We start from the raw sequence: 14556 nt of genomic DNA, 5'->3' as shown, positions 1-14556 counted from the left end.
TCTGGCATGGCCCTGAGCTGTGGTGTAGGTCGCAGATGAGGCTCGGATCCCGCATGGCTGTGGCTGGGGTGTAGGCTGGTGGCTGTAGCTCTGATTCAACCCCTAGCCTGGAAACTTCTATATGCCATGGGTGCGGCCCTAAAAGAGACCCTCCCCTGCCCCCCCCCCAAAAAGTCAGAACTGCTTTCTGGTGTCAGAAGTCCCGATTCAGCAACAGCCTTATATCGACCAGCCTTCCACAGTGTACACCCAGTTATCACACTAGAGGCTCAAGGCAGGCAGCTTTCATGATCCCCACTTTCAGATGAGGGGTGGTAGTTGGGGTTGGCTCCAGCCTGGGAAGATACCGGGCTCACATTTCTTGTCGACACTGTTAATCGATGTCGTTGCCTGTTGCATTTGGCAGAACCAAGAGCCTCTGAGAGAGGAAGACTCTGATTTCATCCTGACCGAGGGCGACCTCACCTTGACCTACGGGGACAGCACAGTGACTGCGAACGGCTCCTCAGGCTCCCACACGGCCTCCACGAGCCTCGAGGGCGGTCGGCGAACCAAGAGCAGCTCCGAGGAGGCGCTGGAGCGAGACCTGGGAATGGGAGGCCAGAAGGTTTCCAGCCGGGGCACGCGCCTGGTGTTTCCCCTGGATGATAACGCCTGACCCCCCCCCACCTCCATCCCAGGCCCTGAGGGCCGGGGTCGGCCCCCCGGGTGGGTGAGGGGGGCCGAGAGCCCCGGTGTTGTCGTGGGGGAGGGGGGGCCTTGACTGAATGGAACTAACACTGGAGACATCTTCACATTTAAAACGTCACCCAAGATGCAGCTGGAGGAGCTCAAGCATCTCGACCTGCAAGACCAACGCAGAGCTATTTCCACTCTCTTCACATCGCAGTGCGCCGCTCAGAGTTAAACAGACCAACACGCAGCATGCTTTCGTGCTCCCGTCACCCATGCACCTGCAGATCTCAACACGGTGGGGCGGCTGCCGGGGGCCGCCTCCTCCTGGGAGAGGCTTCATGTCCAGACACAGCGGTGCAGGTCTAGCCGGCTGGAGGGATGACAGGTTAGGAGAGCAGAGGCTAGGAAAAGACCAGGAAGGCAGGCAGTGGCGATTCGACCCCTAAGGACTGCGGGAAGCTGGCGTTAAATGGGACAGGAGGCATGCAAAAGCAATGTGACCCGAGGCTCCCAAGACGAGGCTGCGTGACCCTCTGATAGGGACCCTTTTCCCCCACCCCCGCCCTCCTTCGCTCCCTGTGTTTCAAAGATTGGAAAGTGTGTCCGTGCACATTTCAAGATCAAAGCACGAATTCCAGTTCCTACTCCGGAAATCTCCCTAAGGAAGCCGTGACTGAACAGTTTCAGACCAAAGGCAAAACAGTGTCATCCTGTTGTTTGGAAATTCCTCTGAGGACAGGAGCAACTGTTTGGAAACTGATGGTGATGTAACTGCAGAAGTCAGGCTTTTCTCGGGGGCTCCCACATGAGCTGACTGCCTGGGAGATGGCTAACAGGACGGGGTATCTAACACGGGGTGAGAAATGACACCAGATTTGGGGAGACGATGCTGTTTTTTTCTAGAGAAGAGCAGACAGCCAGATGCCTAAGAGGCAATTAGGCTAATTTTCAGAGGGCCGAAACCTCACTGCATGCAAAAATAACTGTGAGAAAATACAAGTGTTCTCATGACTGAGTAGAATCCCAAGCTTCGAGCTAAGAAATGCATGAGAGTTCACTTGGCCACGTGAGGGGAGGCGGTAGAAAGTTAAGCATTATTCAGCCTGGTGGAAGGTTCTGTCTCCTCTAAGATGAGGAATCCAGAAGTCTTGACATTAAGGGCCATTTTCTTGCTCTCTCAGTTCGGGTTCTTTGCGGATGAGTGCTTCTACCTGCCCACACCTGTAGGAGGTGAAATACTGAGAGAACTCTTTGGAAACCAAGTTTGAGATTCTTCCCCTGTCTCTCTGCTTCAGTGCTAGTCTATCTGAAAACCCAGTTTCTCGAAAATGCTTTCATAAAATGTGGCCATTATTTCTTCTTAAGGCAGGAAAACAGTGGGCAGTCTAGGACACCCGTAATGAAATCAGCCCTTTAATCTTCCTAACTCACCTTTTTAGGGGTTAATTTTTAAATAAGACATTGCTTGATGCTTTGCTTTTGAAAGGACAATTTGTGCAAACCTGGGAAAATGTGTTACTAGGTTGAGCCATCTGAAATTGCTGGTATTCAACCATTAAAACCAGAAATGGTCATTTTATGTGGTCCAATATACCCTAACTGAATCATTTTTATTCCCTCTTTTAAAGTCCATTTTGATTTTATAGTCATCCACAGGCTTTGTACTTCTCCCTGCAAACATTCTAACCTCCTTAAAATTGTAAATGGAGATTTGCTAAGACCAAAACTTAGCTAGGTTCATAGTTATTTGGTTGGATTTTTTTTATCCAGTGGATCAGATTAAGTCACTGACCTATAGTTCAAGTTTTGTTTGCAACTGTGGAGCTTAATCCTGACTTTACCAGGGTCCTGGGAAGCGAGTCCACTCATCAGAATGCTTCCACCTCTCAGAAGCCTCATGCCTGTGCTGAGTGGCAAGAAATAGGGTGCCATGCAGCCCAGAAGCCATCTCATTCAAGGCCCAGTGTCTGTTGCCAGTCCAGCAGAAATCAGGTTGAAATTGCTAATGGTGCATCCAACTCAAGAAATTTCCTCCAAGAGAGTAATTCCAAGTCATCTCATAAACCTCTTTGTTTGGGCTTAGGGAGCTGACAGTTCAGTAGTCGAATGTTCTAGAGCACAGGTTCACAACCCTGGGATTACCGGGCCAGTTTTTAAAAGGACTGCTGCAAGGGCCCTTCCCTCAGAGGTTCGGATTCAAGAGGTTCGGAGGGGGGGCCTGGCTGCCATGCTTTGCTCTGGAGTGTCAAGGATTTTAATGCACAGCTAGGGTTGAAAGTCTCTAGAACATGCAGTGGCTCCTCTTGGGAACCTTAAGGAATGGCCTAGCAAGGTCCGTGTTCATTGTTAGTCACGTGGAACAAACTGAAGGTTGATCAGTACTGCACACTGGGCAGCTGTGAGAGTTTCTTGTGCTAATAATCTTTGCAGGAGCTCCTGCCGTGGCTCAGCAGTTAAAGAATCCGACTAGGAACCATGAGTGTTGCGGGTTCGATCCCTGGCCTTGCTCCGTGGGTTAAGGATCTGGTGTTGCAATGAGCTGTGGTGTAGGTCACAAATGTGGCTTGGATCCCGAGTATCTGTGGCTGTGGCTGGCAGCAACAGCTGCGGTTCAGCCCCTAGCCTGGGAGCCTCCATATGCTGCGGGTATGGCCCTAAAGAGACAAAACGACCAAAAAAAAAAAAAAAAAAAAGCCGACGTCAGGAGCGTGCTTCGTAAAGTGCAACTGAAAAGTCACTTCTGAAAACCTTAGAGCATGATAGGGTGACGACGGCAGCTTGAGCGTATGTATGTGGGAGGGGGGACTAAAAACCTGTCATCTTTGCGCCTGTGTGTGGAAAACGGGGGTGGGGGGTGGGGTTTCGTCTTCATGGAGCTGCTGACTAATCACATGTGAAGGTTTCTGAGCAGCTAGCTTTGCAGATGAACCTGAGATGATATTAGCAGTCCCTTTTGCCATCGAGTGAACTTTTGTCTTCGCACTTTGCTCGTCCCCATGCCTGGCTCCACGCGCTGGACTCCGCAGAAGAAGGGCGGGCCCATTTATTGCCAGACCAGTGGAAAGTCATGACCACTTGGCTGTCGTGCGGTGGCAGGTAATTAAATAGATGCAAACTTCTGTATAGCAGCGACAGAGGAAAGACCAAAATACCGGCAATGCCTTGTTATGCTCTCTTTGGGGACCCACAAGGACAAAGGGACGTTCTCACCCAGAGAAGGAAATTTGGAATTTAAGGAAGGCTGCATTTCCTCCTAGGAAGTGCTTAGGGGCTTCAATGGACCCTGACCATTCGGGAGACTTACTGGAGTGACCAAATAAGCACTGACAGCCCGCTGCCCAACGTCATACTGTGACAGCTAATGTTTCATCAAGCAAACAGCGTGGGAGCGCTTTAGGCTGTGTTCTCGCGACCTGAAAACATCCACCGTGGTTGGCTTGACAGCCTGTCTTTCGCACACATGATAAATGTTATCTCAGCTTTGCGTGACCACAACAGGGGAGGGCAAAGAAGTAATGCTTTTCCAAAACAGAAGTCTGTTTCACACGCACACCCCCTACCCCCCATCAGAGCGCTCCCTTTGCCCGCAGCGGAAGTTAATGTTATCATGTCAGACATTTGATATGAACACAATGATTTCAAAATGTAGAGATACCGCTGATGCACTTGGGGGCGATTGCCAGCAGGGCAAACAAGTGACTCATCAGAGGAGGAAAATCGTCCGCTCGAAAACCGACTGTGGTACCCACGGTGAGTTCTCAGAGGTCAACCAGAAAACTGATTTTACTGTCCGCTGTAAGAGTGTCATCTGGACCGGGGGGCCTCTGGAAAGTCAGCTTGCTGATTCAGTAAGCCTGTGATTTCTTCTACTTTAGAAAGGGTTTCGTGCCTGCCGTTGGATGTTGATTCTGTAAGATAGGGTTAGTGTAGGAGCTAGCCTGTCAGATACAGTCGACTGGTCGTGTTGAATTCAGATCCCTTGTGCTGTCTTTTCAAGTGAGGATCTGGCTTGCCAGGCTCCAGTGCCGCCTTCTGACAAACGGAGGGACTCCCTCGGCCAAGAGGTAAGTGTTTAGAAACCACCCATCTGAACGCTGCTTTCACGATTTTGATACCTGAGAAGACCTCTCGCCCCTCTTTTCTAAAACCTAATAAGGACAATATACAGAGAACTCTTCTGGAAACCAAGGCCTGTGTCTAATGGGGAGAAGCAAGTAGGCCCTTTGACAATCCTTTCAAAACAAGACCTAGAAAGAAACCTTTTTTTCTTTTTTTTTCCAAGATTCACAAAGCAGCGTTTTTGTGAATGAACAAACGCATCTTGTCAGCCCGTGCCAGCAGAAATGTTAAGGAGCAAAACCAAAGTTTGATTTTTGTAAGCAGGGTATACTATCGCCGCGGCCCACGTGGCACACACACAGGCAGCCAGGGTTCTTCTGCTCCCTGAGCCGTGGAGATGAGAAGGGTGGGCTGCCCCACACATGCGAGCACTCGGGGGAGCTCGCCTTTCTCATCCTGAGGGCCCCACCTTTTTCAGAAGGGTTCACAGAATTGCCCAAGGGCCCGGTCAGCGACTCTTGGCCAGTGGACAGTTATCTGGGCCTGGACGTGTTGGAAGAACGCAGGTGGAAAAGGACTTGTCAGCAGCATGAAGCCCTCTCTATCTGCTGTCTAAAGCCCTTCAGTGAAGAGCCCAGTGTCACGGGGTGACTGTCGAACTGCGTGGACATCTGGGGGGTTGACATAAGTTGTGAGTATCCCAGCCACGACGCCGTGGGATGGTTTTCGTGTGGGTATGAAGTCGCTGGGTTTGGAATTTGTCACTGAAATCAGGCAAGTCACAGTATGACTGCGTGGTAGGGTCACCTCCTAGGCTTTTTCTTTCTTACATCCAACACATCTGGTACGTCTTACTTAGGACGTTGTACTATGTCCATTAAAATGATTCCATAAGGCAAGCCACCCAGATGCATTTACTAGCTGAAAAGCACTTTTTTAAATAGACGAGGATGAATTTAATATGGGCCGATGTGACCGTCTGGGGAATCTTTTTATAGCGAGCTTACATTACTGTATGTGGGGAAATTTTTGTCTTCTACTCCCATTCAACAATAGCAAACGTGGTTTTATAAGATGAACATTATCGTGTTAGCTGCCTGTGAAAAAATAAAGACTTGGCGTTATCAGCAACCTTTCTGTGCAAAAGGAAAACAGCAATTAGGCCCCCGAAGGGCTACCTTGCTCTGGCATTTTAATGTTTGCCTTTGTGTATATGTTTAGATCGCTCTTGTAAAGCTAGCTACCTGTTTTCCTGTCCTTTACTGATATTTAACACTTTTTTCTCAAAGCTTTTTTTTTTTTTTTTTTACAAACTCAAAATAAAAAGATTACCTGGCTGAGCTCCTCGTGTTCCGTATTTTTAACGTCCTGTCCATCAGCAAAAAAATAACCTATGAGCCTGTTCTCCGTCTCTTTCTTTCCCTGAGAGATTCTGTTCAAGGTGGAGGCTCTTCCTCTTCAGCTTAAGACCAGAGACTGACAAATTATCGCAGCCCCTGGACCAAATCCAGCCTCCTGGTTGTTTTTGTAAATAAAGTTTTATTGACACACACACACACGCCAGTCATTCATGTGCATGTTGTCTATGGCTGCCTTCCCCTCAGAGCTGAGTTGGAACCGCAGGGAACAGCAACTGGCTGCTTGTAAAGCCGGAACTATTCACTATCTGGGTCTTTACAGGAAAGGGTTTTTTGCAAACCCTAATTTAGAGGCTTGAAAAAATTTAATTTTAAAATTAGACCTAGGAGTTGACGTCGTGGCGCAGTGGTCAACAAATCCGACTAGGAACCATGAGGTTTCGGGTTCAATCCCTGGTCTCGCTCCGTGGGTTAAGGATCCGGCGTTGCCATGAGCTCTGGTGTAGGTCGCAGATGCAACTCAGATCCCGTGTTGCTGTGGCTCCGGCGAAGGCCAGCAGCTACAGCTCTGATTCGACCCCTAGTCTGGGAACCTCCATATGCTGCAGGAGCGCCCCTAGAAAAGGAAAAAAAAAAAAATTAGACCTAAACTTAGTTTAAAAATCACACAACAGATTTTTTTTTTTAGATTTAAAAAAATGTAAAGTATGCCTTAGGGTGAACAGAAACACGCTAAACCTGTGCCTTTCTCCTGGCCTACATCCATCCAGGGCTTTGAGTGTGGGCTAGCTGCTAAATTCCTGAGATTGATGGCATTTCCTTTGTAGGTAGACTAGCTGTTCCCTTAAGCCGTGCCATTGAACTTCATCATAAAACCTGCTTCCTGGTTAAAAACAAAGCAAAACAAATCTTGTCTTTAACAGACTCCAGAGTCATTTACTAGCATAATTACAAAAACACCAGCTAGAACAATTGAAAAAAGCAAACCTTTGTTTCAGTTCATGTAGGGGGCTCCCAGCCCCAGGAGAGAAATTACTTCTTAAAAATCCATTCAGGGGTGAGGGTGAGGGTGAGGGTGAGCTGTTTGAAAAAGAGCTGGATGAGTCAGAGTTTAAAACATACCCCCCCAGACCTTTTCATTTACTATGGAGCAGTTCAATCTCGATACACAGGACTGCCCTGGACCCTTATTCACACTGACGTTGTGTCCAGACACCTGCTGATGGGAAATGGCACCAAACCACGTCTCTTCTTTGTTCTGAGGACGCCTTGTTGACAGGGCTCCAGCAAAGGCAGGGTCAGGCTGGGAACTAAAGCTCTTCCCCTTTTAGTGCCATAATGGTCCACATTGCGCTGTCACTTCCTTACTGGCAACTTTGTTTCAACCAACGTGTCAGTCATTTTTCAACAGCTCATGATATTCCTGCTCTGCAGAACTGCCCAGCGGTTGGTACCGAGTCAAGCCGTAGTCTCTGACAGCGTGATAGACTGCCTCCACGCTGTGGCGTCTCCAGTGCTGGGACAACATGCTGAGTGCCCTGGTTCATGGTGACTGACCTGGAAGGGAAGGCACAGAGGCTGTGTGAACTCCAGATCACGGAAAGCTTGTGGAACCTTGATGCTGTCAGGCCTCTTAAATATGAAACCCATAATCTTCCTGACCTAAGCTGCATGATCCAGTCTGTAAAACTGTACTGAATCAGTATCATTTATTTTTTTATTTTTATTTTTTTGCCATTTCTAGGGCCGCTTCCGCAGCATATGGAGGTTCCCAGGCCAGGGGGCTAATCGGAGCTGTAGCCTCCGGTCTACACCACAGCCACAGCAACGTGGGATCCGAGCCGCATCTGCAACCTACACCACAGCTCACGGCAACGCCAGATCCTTAACCCAATAAAGATTCACCCTGGGAGTTATTGCTGTGGTGCAGTAGGTTAAGAATCCGACTGCAGAGGCTCAGGTTGCTGCAGAGGTGCAGGTTCAATCCCTGGCCTAGTGCAGTGGGTTAAAGGGTCCAGTGTTGCTGCAGCTGTGGCTTGGATTCAACCCCTGGCCGAGGAACTTCCATACGCTGTGAGTGTGGCCATTAAAAAAAAAAAGATTCACACTAAGCGTTAGGAAAAAACTAACTGCAGAGGCCTGTCTAATCACCTGTAGCATTCTGTTACTACAGGTTATTTACATAAAGAGCCAGCCACTATGTCCAATTTCAGTATAGTTTAGTAAAAACCAATTTCCAGATGGGCTGACAGCAGTTCCAGGTAAGATGGAATAGATGCATTTCTCCTTACTCCTCCCACAAAGTGTAACTAAAATTCCCAAACATGATCTACAAAACAAAGATAAGACTCTGAAGGGCAGAGAAAAGAAGGTGGACTGACTAGGGACCTTGGGAACGGGGGAAGAACACAGCCATGAGTTACCTGGGGTTTTTTATTATTGTTATAATTTTGTCTTTTTGCCATTTCTAGGGCTGCTCTCACGGCATATGGAGGTTCCCAGGCGAGGGGTCGAATCGGAGCTGTAGCCGCCAGCCTACGCCAGAGCCACAGTCACGCAAGATCCGAGCCACATCTGCGACCTACACCACAGCTCATGGCAACGCCAGATCCTTAACCCACTGAGCAAGGGCAGGGATCGAGCCCGCAACCTCATGGTTCCTAGTCGGATTCGTTAACCACTGAGCCACAACGGGAACTCCTATTATTATTATTATTATTTTTTTTTTGTCTTTTTGCCTTCTCTTGAGCTGCTCCTGCAGCATATGGAGGTTCCCAGGCTAAGGCTCGAATCAGAGCTGTAGCCACCGGCCTATACCACAGCTCACGGCAATGCCAGATCCTTAACCCACTGAGCAAGGCCAAGGATCGAACCCTCAACCTCATGGTTCCTAGTTGGATTCATTAACTACTGCACCACGACAGGAACTCCGAGTTACCTGGGTTTTTTTTTTTTTTTTTTTTGTCGCCTCTATATCCAAGGATGGGTGCTGAAGAATCCAGCAGGCCAGAAATGCTGGTGGCCACAAAACATAAAAGCCCAAAGAAAAGCCTGTTATGTATCTGTAGCCAAAGGACAGGGCAAGGGTCAGCCTAGAAAGAACCCAAGCACCTCATATAAAAAATCCCCCCTCCATGGAGTTCTTGTTGTGGCGCATCAGAAACAATCCGACTAGGAACCATGAGGTTGCAGGTTCAATCCCTGGCCTTGCTCAGTGGGTTAAGGATCCGGCATTGCCTGAGCTGTGGTGTAGGTCGCAGACGTGGCTTGGATCTGGCGTGGCTGTGGCTGTGGTGTAGACTGGCAGCTACAGCTCCAATTGGACCCCTAGCCTGGGAACCTCCATGTGCCGTGGCTGTGGCCCTGAAAAGACAAAAAAAAAAAAAATCTCCCCTGCTGTCGGCAGAGGCCTAGTGGGAAGCCAGGACTTCTAGACCCCCACCCCCACCTGGCAGTAACCAGGTCATGCACCTCTTCCTCCACCAGTGCAGTGTCCGTGGAGACCTGCTCAAACAGAAGATTTACGGGACATTCAGACGGAGGAGAAGGACTGGAGCGCACCTTCTCTCATGAAAGCAACAAAATTACAACCAACTGCTGAACCACCTTCAACCAAATAGAGTGCCAACTATCCACAAAGATAGCCTACTCCAGAGGACAAAGAGGAGGCCACATCCTGACAGTGGGGAAGGGGGGCGATTACACAAGATAAGCAACCCTGTGTGCGCTGGGTGGGCGTCCCACAGCCTGGAAAGTAACACTGTCACAGAGGCGCGCCCTCAGGAGTGAGAATGCTGAGCCCCAAGTCAGGTTTCCAGGCCTGAGGATGTGACATGGGGAGGAAGAGCCCCCCCCCCCTCCCCAGAGCATTTGGTGTTGAGGACCAGCAGGGCTCATGCACAGGAGCTCCACGGGACCGGGGGAAACAAGAGATTCCTTTTTTTTTTTTTTTTTTGGTCTTTTTGCCTTCTCTTGAGCTGCTCCCACAGCATATGGAGGTTCCCAGGCTAGGGGTCGGATCGGAGCTGTAGCCACCAGCCTACACCACAGCCACAGCAACGCAGGATCCGAGCCACATCTGCAACCTACACCACAGCTCATGGCACCGCCAGATCCTTAACACACGGAGCAAGGCCAGGGATCGAACCTGCAACCTCATGGTTCCTAGTCAGATTCGTTAACCACTGAGCCACGATGGGAACTCCAAGACTCCATTCTTGAAAGGTGCGCACAAACTTTCACGTGCGCTGGGTCATGGGGCAAAGCAGAGACTCCAGAGGAATCTGAGTCAGACTGACTGTGGTTCTTGGAGGATGTCTTGGGCAAAGGGGGTGACTGTGGCTTATTGGAGGGAAAGGACATGGGAGGCCAAGATCCGGGGAATAATTATCAGCATGTCCCTCTCTCAAGCTGGCCACTTCAGAAAAATCGGGCCCTACCCATCAGGGCTGAGAAGCCCCAGGCCAAACAATAATCCAGGTGAAAACACAGCCCCACCCATTAGCAAACAGGCTGCCTAAAGACCAACCCCTGACCCCAGGCACACAGCCAGCTCTAATCCCACCCAGAAACAAAGCCCTGCCCACCAGAGGGATAAGAATCAGCTCCACCTACCAGTGGGAAGGCACAAGCCCCTCCCATCAGGAAGCCTGTAGCAAGCCCCATACCAACCTCAGCCACAAGGAGGGCAGACTTCAGAAGGGAGAGAGGCTGCAACCCTATTGTCTGCAAAAAAGGAGACCACGCCAGGAATCTATACACAGTGAAAAGATACAGAATTATGATTCGGATAAGGGAACAAGAAAAAGACCCCAGAAAAACAGTTAAGTGATCTGGAGATTACCCACCTCCATGAAAAAGGTGAGACTTGATGATAGTAAAGATGATTCAAGATGTTAGAAATAAACTGGAGGCAACGGTTGATGAATTACAAGAAACACTGAGCACAGAAATAGAAGATTTAAGTATTAAGCAAGCAGAGATGCAAAATACAATACGGAAATTTAAAAATCACTAGAATCAACCACCAGCAGAATGCAGGAGGCAGAAGAAAGAATACGTGAGGTGGAGAACAGTCTAGTGGAAATCACTGATGCAGAAGAGAAAAGAGAGAAAAAACAGATTATAAAGAAATGAAGACAGTCTAGGAGGACTCTGGGATGTTAAATGCACCAATAGCTGTATCACAGAGGTGCCAGAGGAGAAAAGAGAAAGGACCAGAGAAAATATTTGAAGAATAAATGAATCACAGGTATGAAAATGTATAGTGTGAGAAATATAGTCGATAACTATGTAATATCTTTAAATGGGGGCATACTGTAACCTCACTTAGGTTGTGATCATTTTGAAATATATAAACATATTGAGGCACTATGAGGTGTAACAGGAAGTAACAGTATTGTAGGTCAATTGCACTTCAAAAACAAGCAAACAAACAAAACAGACTCACAGAAAAGGAGATCAGATTTGTGGTTCCAGAGGTGGGGAGGTTGAAGGGAGAGTGAATTGGATGAAGGCAGTCAAAAGATACAAACTTCGAGTTATAATATAAATAAGTACTAGAGATATAATCGACAACATATTAAATATACTTGACACTTCTGTATGCTATAGATGAAATTTAAGAGAGTAAACCCTAAGCGTTCTCATTATAAGGGAAATTTTTCTATTTCTCTAATTGCATATCTACATGACATGATGAATATTCACTGAACTTGCTGTGATAATCATTTCCTGATGTACTGTAAGTCAAATTATTATGCTGTACACAATAAACGCATACAGTGCTGTATGTCAATTATACCTTAATAAAACTGGAAGAGAAAATGTAAAAAAAAAAAAAATATTTGAAGAGGTAATAGCTGAAAACTTCTCTAACATGGGAAAAAAACTAACTCACTCAAATCCAAGAAGAACAACGAGTACCATATAAAATAAACCCAAAGGGGAACACCCCGAGACACATATTCATCAAACTGATCAAAATTAAAGACAGAGAAAATATTGAAAGCATCTAGGGAAAGAAACAACACACAAGGAACCCCAATAAGGCTATCAACAGATTTCTCAGCAGAAACTCTGCAGGCCAGAAGGGAGTGAGTGGCATGATATACTTAAAGTAATGAAAGGAAAAACCCTCCAAACAAGATTACTCTACCCAAAGAGGCTCTCAATGAGATTTGAAGGAGAAATCAAAAGCTTTACAGACAAGCAAAAGCTAAGAGAATTCAGCACCACTAACCAGCTTTATAACAATTAAAGGAACTTCTCTAGGTGGAAAAGAAAAGGCCACAACTAGAAACAAAAATATTACAAATGAGAAGGCTCATCAGTAAAGGTGTACATCTAGTAAAGGTAGGAAATCATCCACACACAAATATGCTACCAAAACTGGAAATCATGAGAAGAGGAGGGTACAAATGCCAGACACTAGAGATGCACTTGCAATTAAGATACCAATAAATCAAAACAATCTCAATTTTTTTTTTGTCTTTTTAGGGCCACACCTGCTGCATATGGAGGTTCCCAGGCTGGGGGGCCCAACCAGAGCTGTAGCTGTCAGCCTATGCCACAGCCACAGCAACACCAGATCTGAGCCGCATCTGCAACCTACACCACAGCTCATGGCAATGCCGGATCCTTAACCCACTGAGTGATGCCAGGGATTGAACCTGTGTCCTCATGGCACTAGTCAGGTTCGTTAACTGCTGAGCCATGACAGGAACTCCTAAAACAATCTTACAGACACAGAGAGAGACTCCTATATCAAAACTTCATGGTAACTGCAAACCAAAAATCTATAATACATACACACACACAAATAAGAAACAGCACTCCCAACACAACACTAAAGATAGTCGTCAAACCAAAGAGAAGACAACAACAGAAGCCAAGAAAAAAAGACCAAAAAAACCCAAATCCAAACAGTTAGTAAGATGGCAGTGAGAACATACATATCAACAATTACCTTAAATGTAAATGGACTAAATGCCCCAACCAAAAGACATAGACTGGCTGAATGGTATAGAAACAAGACCCACATATATATGCTGCCTTCAAGAGACCCACTTCAGTTCTAGGGACACGTACAAATTGAAAGTGAGAGGATGGAAGAAAATATTCCATGCAAACGGAAATCAAAAGAAAGCTGGAGTAGCAATATTCATATCAGAAAAATAGACCTTAAAGAATATTATAAGAGACAAAGAAGGACATTACATAATGATCAAAGGATCAATCCAAGAAGATATAATAATTGGGAGTTCCCCTCATGTCACAGCGGAAACAAATCTGACTAGGAACCATGAGGTTGTGGGTTTGATCCCTGACCTCGCTCAATGGGTTAAGGATCCAGTGTTGCCCTGAGCTGTGGTGTAAGTCGCAGATGCAGCTGGGATCCCGTGTTGCTGTGGCTGTGGTGTAGGCTGGCAGCTATAGCTGTGATTTGACCCCTAGCCTAGGAACCTCCATAGGCTACGGGTGCAGCACTAAAAAGACAAAAGACCAAAAAAAAAAAAAAAAGATATAACTATTTGCAAATATATATGCACCCAACATAAGATCACCTCAATATACAAGGCAACTGCTAACAACCTTAAAAGGAGAAATTGACAATAACACAATAATGGTGGGGGACTTTAACACTCCACTTACTGCAATGGACAGATCATCCAGACAAAAAATCAACAAGGAAACACAGGCCCTGAATAAAGCATTAGACCGGATGGACTTAATAATAGATATTTATAGAATATTCCATCCCAAAGCAGCAGAATACACATTCTTCTCAAGTGCACATGGAACATTCTCTAGGATAGATCACATTCTGGGCCACAAATCAAGCCTAAGTAAATTCAAGAAATTTGAAATCATATCAAGCATCTTTTCTGACCATAATACTGTATCACTGGAAATCAACCACAAGGAAAAAACTGCAAAGAACACAAACATGTGGAGACTAAACAACATACTACTAAACAACCAATGGATCACTGAAAAACTCAAAGAGGAAATTAAAAAATACCTAGAAGCAAATAACAAAGACACAACAACCCAAAACCTATGGGATGCAGCAAAAGCAGTTCTAAAAGGGAAGTTTATACAAATACAAGCCTACCTCAGGAAACAAGAAAGAGCTCAAACAACCTAACTTTACACGTAAAGCAACTCATCAAGAAAAAAAGAGGACACAAATCGATAAAGTTAGGAAAGAAAAAGGAGGAGTTACAAAGGACATCACAGAAATACAAAAGATCCAAGAGACTACGACAAATAACTATATGCCGTTAAAATGGACAACCTAGAAGAAATGTTCAAATTCTTAGAAAACTGAAATCTTCCACGACTAAAACAAGACCAAATAGAAAAGATGAAGAGACTAATCACAAGTACTGAAATTGAAACTGTGATTTAAAAACTTGCAACAGGGAGTTCCCATTGTGGCCCAGTGGTAACAAACCTGACT

At 46.5% G+C, this 14556-nt stretch overlaps 2 protein-coding genes across 9 annotated transcripts in view; one reads left to right on the top strand and one right to left on the bottom strand.

Annotated features, from left to right (window-relative positions):
* The window catches only part of SLC9A7 (solute carrier family 9 member A7), a 165491-nt gene extending 159416 nt beyond the window's left edge, over nt 1-6075 (top strand). For all 4 annotated transcript variants that reach the window (XM_021080388.2, XM_021080387.2, XM_085007796.1 and 1 more), the window contains one exon: nt 407-6075. In XM_021080388.2, coding sequence (XP_020936047.1) covers nt 407-658 — 252 coding nt within the window. In that variant the 3' untranslated portion in view covers nt 659-6075. The remainder of the gene's footprint in view (nt 1-406) is intronic.
* A 927-nt stretch (nt 6076-7002) lies between these two features.
* CHST7 (carbohydrate sulfotransferase 7) overlaps nt 7003-14556 on the bottom strand; it is a 109792-nt gene continuing 102238 nt past the window's right edge. For all 5 annotated transcript variants that reach the window (XM_085007828.1, XM_003135049.5, XM_085007829.1 and 2 more), the window contains one exon: nt 7003-7649. The gene's annotated coding sequence lies outside the window, so the exon portion shown is untranslated. The remainder of the gene's footprint in view (nt 7650-14556) is intronic.

Source organism: Sus scrofa, chromosome X, assembly GCF_054392235.1.
Source record: "Sus scrofa isolate SSC_HxYL_T2T_F1_AM1 chromosome X, Sscrofa_HxYL_maternal_Yorkshire_Landrace_v2.0, whole genome shotgun sequence".
In the NCBI taxonomy this organism is placed as follows: Eukaryota; Metazoa; Chordata; class Mammalia; order Artiodactyla; family Suidae; genus Sus; species Sus scrofa.
Note: the sequence above shows the minus strand (reverse complement) of the source record. Positions and strands in the feature narration are given on the sequence as shown.